This window comes from Apaloderma vittatum, unplaced genomic scaffold, assembly GCF_000703405.1.
Source record: "Apaloderma vittatum isolate BGI_N311 unplaced genomic scaffold, ASM70340v1 scaffold27494, whole genome shotgun sequence".
Taxonomy (NCBI): domain Eukaryota; kingdom Metazoa; phylum Chordata; class Aves; order Trogoniformes; family Trogonidae; genus Apaloderma; species Apaloderma vittatum.
Genome location: NW_009714814.1, coordinates 39,639 through 44,964, shown reverse-complemented (window position 1 = coordinate 44,964; position 5,326 = coordinate 39,639). Strand labels below are relative to the sequence as shown.

General features: G+C 54.7%; 1 protein-coding gene across 1 annotated transcript in view; it reads right to left on the bottom strand.

The window, feature by feature from the left end:
- Window positions 1-651: 651 nt before the first annotated feature.
- The window catches only part of SEC16B (SEC16 homolog B (S. cerevisiae)), a gene marked incomplete at its 3' end in the record, with an annotated part of 17,159 nt that continues 12,484 nt past the window's right edge, over window positions 652-5,326 (bottom strand). Inside the window, exons 17-23 of the mRNA XM_009868912.1 lie at window positions 4,538-4,610; window positions 2,325-2,564; window positions 1,929-1,999; window positions 1,669-1,800; window positions 1,411-1,518; window positions 848-933; window positions 652-748 (exon numbers count right to left, since the gene is read on the bottom strand). Of these exons, the coding sequence (XP_009867214.1) occupies window positions 652-748; window positions 848-933; window positions 1,411-1,518; window positions 1,669-1,800; window positions 1,929-1,999; window positions 2,325-2,564; window positions 4,538-4,610 (807 nt within the window). The remainder of the gene's footprint in view (window positions 749-847; window positions 934-1,410; window positions 1,519-1,668; window positions 1,801-1,928; window positions 2,000-2,324; window positions 2,565-4,537; window positions 4,611-5,326) is intronic.

The following is a 5,326-nucleotide window of genomic DNA, read 5'->3' as shown; positions in this document are numbered from 1 at the left end:
TGGGAAGCAGAAAGAGTTGTCATTCCCCTCTTCCCTCAAATTTCCCTCCTCCATCACATTCCCCACGATCAGCGTCCTCCACAGATTTGGTATCTTCTTAGAAACGCCTTGTCCGTAGAGGACACACAGCAGCCTGGCACCGCCCCCAAAAGCCACCGCAAGACATCATAGAATTGTGGAATCCGTTGTGAAGGCAGGGAATCGATCAGGGAATCAATCAGGGAATTTTAGAATGCATCAGGTTGGAAGGGACCTTTAAAGTCCATCTAGTCCAACCTCCCCGCAGGGAGCAGGAACATCTTGAACTAGATCAGGTGGCTCAGAGCTTGAATGCCTCCAGGGGTTGGGCTTCCACCACCTCTCTGGACAACCCGTGCCAGCGTTTCACCACCCTCACCTCACAGCAAAGAACTTCTCCCTAAGGTCTAACCTAAATCTAGCCCCCCCTCCCCATCCAGCAACACACCCCGGGAGGATGATCCCACCTGAGAGACCTGGGCAGGGTTGAAGAGGGGGATTGCTCCCTGCAGAGGAGATGATTCATGGGAACCTGTCTGGAAACATAACAGCCAGCCATCCCCCCAATTTCAGAGCCACCCCGAATTGAGGGGTGTCCCGGATTCCCCCCCAGCACACATGAATACACCTCACCTGCTCTCCTGCTGGCTCCCCGCCTTCCATGTCCCACAAGCCTTTCACCTCAATCGACACTGGAATAACAGGAAAGGTGTTTTCACCTTGCATTCCCTCCTGGGGCACACAACCAGGAAAAAACCCAAATCCCCTTAAAATTAAGAGAAGCGGTTTCTCAAAGGCTGATGGGGAAAGGGGACCTGTGTGTCATTTACCGGGGTTTCTGGATGGATGCTGAGCCAAAGGGCTTGTCCCAGCTGTGAGAGGGATGTCAGACGGGGATGGCGATGATGTCTGCTCCTGAAACCACATCAACCCATTTAAAGCAGAAGCTCCTTGCACAGTGAGAAGACCTCTGCACCATGTACCTCACCATGCTTTCGGAGAGGTACCCCAAGAGCTACAGACACCCACGCTAAGGGGGAGCAGCGGGGTCAGGGTAAGCAATGCCTGTCACAAAGCAAAACCACCCAGAGAGCTCAAAATTAGGCAGGAGGCTGGACACCAAGCCTGTTCACAGGGGCCACCAGGGCCCATGGGTCTTGTCTGTTCCTCATTTACAATTATTAATCAAGGTTGAGCTTCCAGGCTTAAAAAGGCTTCTGGTCTTGCTCTGTGCTCACACAGCTGCAGACATGAAGAGCTGTGCAGGGGGGACAGCCCAGCTGCCTGCTTGGGGACTGAAGGAAAAACAGTGGGTGATGGGTGAGACGTGTCACCTGTCCCCACGGCTGTAATCCCGGGTGTCAGGACAGGACACAGCCTTTAATTCCCTACCTGTGGTCCTGGCGTGGGGGAGTCCGAGTCTGTCTCGGACGTGGCTTCGGGAGAGGTTTCCTTGGTGGGCTTCGACCTAAACCAACCAAACCACCTGAATCCGGAGCTCTGGGAAACACAGCAGAAATGGATGAGAAGGGGAGGCTGCTGCAGCCACCCAGACCCGCTGGGAGCAGGCACCGTTTTGCCCAGGTCAGGGAAGCACAGCGGCCATTGGGAACAGGCAAGCTCGGAGCAGAAGTCTTCACGTTGGCTTACCTTATCCTCACTTGGCTTCACCACCTCTTTGGCGGTGTCTTCATCTGTGTTCTCCAAGGAAGGCTGGCTGTCCTCTTCCAAGGAGACTGTGGAGCTTTCCGAGGTGGTCCGGGCCCTTGCCTTGAACTCCTCCTGGCATTGGAGAGCCGAGCTGCCACGTGGTGTTCCCAAAGGAGCCACCAAAGCATGATCAGTGTCACCAGGACACCTCCATGCCAGGACTCCCCAATGGGATGGCCTCCCTGACCCCTTTGACTCACCTGCTCTGCTGGAACGGATGGCTGCACCCCACCAGGGGACAGCGAGGCACCCCAAGGCTCCCCAGCTTCTCCTGCAAAGTCAGAGGAAAGGGACACCATCAAGGTTTGGCCCTAGGAGCTCCTATAAATGTCTATCAGAGACACTTTATGATGCTTTGGGCAAGGTCTTCCAGAAAATGAAGACCCACCTGGCCCAGGATGGCCAGCAGCGGTGGACTCTTTGCAGGAACAGCCCCAGGGCAAGTGTGGCTCCGTATCTGGGCAAGGTTGGAGGGAAACAAGGTAGCGGGTGAACGCAGTAGTGTTTGAAGTGATGCACACCATAGGGACACCCCATTCCACCGCCACTAACTTGAGACAGGCACTTTTGTAGAGAAACAAGGCTGGAGCACTCACCTTCTGGTGGAGGGGGCTCAGCATAAACCCCTCCCGGAGGGGCGGCTGTCACTGGGCCAAGTGTGGGAGGCTGCAGCTCTTGCCCAAAGTCGAGCTGTGGTGATGCTGTGACCTCAGCAGGGGGTAGGGGCCGGAGAGAGGGGTCCTCATGGGAGCTGGGCCCCTGGGGTGGCACGGGCTGGTACCAGTGGTCATACTGGTAGCTTTCACTCTGGGGAAGCTCATGGCCAGGCTCTCCACCTGAAAAACAAACCAAAACCCTATGCCTCAGAAGTTTACTCTGGTGTTTAGAATTTCCTCAGGCTGCCGCACAGAACTCTCCCCTTTTCCATTATACATCAGCATGGGGGGTTGAGAAGGGACCCTGGGGACCACGCGTGGATGAGGGGGAGGTTGGGTATAGCACAGCAGCAGAGACCTTACAGAGTCTTCAGGGAAGGTGGGCTGTGAAAGACAGCGGGAAAAATCTCCTGGGAACATGCCTGAGGTTGCCAATGAACTAAGAGGAATGCTAGAGAAGCAAAGAGACCGCGCTTGAGCAGCACGTGCGCAGCAGCTTAAAGGAACCTGGGGCTGGTTTGGTTTTATTTTTGCTGGAAAGGCAGGCTGAGCAAGTGGGCTTTGTTTTATTTAACACACACAACACACGTTGTTCTGTCTGATGTTAGACATGGGGTGGGCAGCACAATGTTGTTCATCCAGCTCTGCAGCCTCCAGCCAGAACATGTCCAGCACCGTGAGTTTTCTCTCCCATCACTGTGAAACGCAGCCAGGCAGGACTCAGCCCCTTCTTGGATGGGATGCTCTGTGGCACCTCTTGGATGTGGTGCTACAAAGCCCTTTTTTTTTTTTGCTTTGCCTCCTGGTGTCACCTCCAGCCCACTCGAGGTTGGCTTTGCATCACCAGCTGCTCCCAGCCTGACCTGGAGATGCTTGAGGTCTGCAGGGAGGAGTATGGATGGTCCACTCCATGCTGCCTGGCAAGCTCAGCCTGAAAAAGGCAGGGAGAACAGCCCAGGCTGTAAGGATGGAGAGGGAAGATGCCGTGACCATGCTGATGCCAACTTAGCCCCTTGATTCAGGCTTTGTTTTTCTGGGATGGATGAAGGCAGCTTTCTCTTCATGCCTGTCCCTGAGATGGTGACTCTAGATGGTCTTCTCAATGAACAAAAGGGCCAAGCACTAGGAAAGTAAGCTGCAGAGACCACAGCGGAGCAGACCTGGCTGCTTGAAGAAGTCATCCCATCATACCTGCGACCTTTTTTTCCAGGGAAGGATGATCACAGCCTCAGCCATGACAGCAGCACAATCAGAACTGATGATCCTTTTTACTTTCTGGGAGAGGACTTTGAAGAAGAATTTGGCAGCAGCAAGGAAAGCCAATAGGAAGAAACAGCCTGAAGGAACTGGCCCTGTTTTATCCTGCCTGCACCAGCCTTTATTCTCCATCCCAGCAGAAAGCTGGATGTGAGCAGCAGTGAGTAGCAGCAGGCTGATGGAGGAAGCTGTGAAGCAACACCAGTGGGTCACCAGCCCCTGACTTGTCATCAGTGAGACATCCCAACGGGCACGATGCCCCTCTAGGAAAGCTGCCCAGCTCTCCAGCCCTTCCCTTTGTCTCATGAGGGGAAGCTCACATCCCTCATCTTCATGTCCCTTGCCCCTCTGGGTGGACTGTCACTGTGGAGAGGACTCTCGAGAGGCAAAGGGTTGGAAAGAGGCAATGGGGAAGGGGAAATGCTGGGGATTCGCTGACAGGCATGCAAGAGGGAGGAGCTCCTTCCCCAATCTTTCGCTCTGCAAGTGTGAAATCCCCTTAGTTCAGCTCCAGTTTGCATCCTCAGAGGACTGCCTGGGATTGAGGCCGTCTCCCCCGAGGCTTTGCCGGGAGGCACGTGTTTCGTCCAGCCGCCTGCCCCCCCCCAGTCCTCCCACAGCAGCTCCCGGAGCTGTGGTAATTAAGACCAATTACCCAGACTTCATACAGAGGGCATGGGCATCAACCCCTTAATTTGCAGCCCATTCCTGGCATCCCCACTCCAGAGGCATTGATCTAGACAGGAGCAAAATTTTGAGTTCTAGGGGGAATGTAAGGGGCAAGGAGTAGCTGTTGAGAAACACTCTGGGGAGGAGGGAGCTGCCTGCGGCAAAAGCCTACATGCAGAGAAGCCCGCTGCAGTGATTGCAGCAACCTGCTGCTTCATTTTCTTTACCTGTCATTGATGCAGCAGCCCAGGAAAGCTCTGGCTGAGCGGGTGCCACCTCTGGAGGGAGGTCATCTTCCACCTGCAAGGAGGCAGAGGGAAAACGTGGTAAAACAGATGGAGAAAGGGATGGTGCAGGGCAAAGATCAAGGAAAACCATGAAGTCTGTATAAAGGGAAGTACGGTACTACTGTGTCTGGGGCTCACAGCCCACCCCAGGCTGTGGGAGCCCAGGTTACAGGTGACATCAGCACAGTCACAGCTCTTTCCCACCAAGTGAAGGGGGCTGCAGCACCGCTGCCCTGCTGAAACCAGGCAGGAGAGGAAACTGAAGACAGAAAAGGGCAGAAAACCAAAAGCAGGCAGGAAACCTGAACAAAGAGCATTAATCCCAGGACCAGACCACAGTTAAGGGACCAGAGATCACATGTCTGCGATGTGATAGCCCCATCGGTGTCCTCTGCAACACCCTCACTGCAAGAGATCATCTTTCATCCACCACTGCCCTCCTTAAGCCAAGACTAAGTGCGTTCTTGCCCCATGCAAAACTCTACAGCACACCCTCGGGTGATGCAGCTCCCTCACACCCCCTGAAGCTACCGGTCCTGCCACAGACCACATCTCCGAGCTCTGAGACAAAGGGAAAGGCACTCAGTTAACAACCACCTTAGAACCTCCATACCCATCCCCTCAGATTCAGGGCAGAGGAGGAGGATATGCCCCTGCAGACAAATCAGAAATGCAGACAAGCTGCCTCCCAGCATCCCGAACTCCTCCTTACCTCCCACTCCCGGCAGC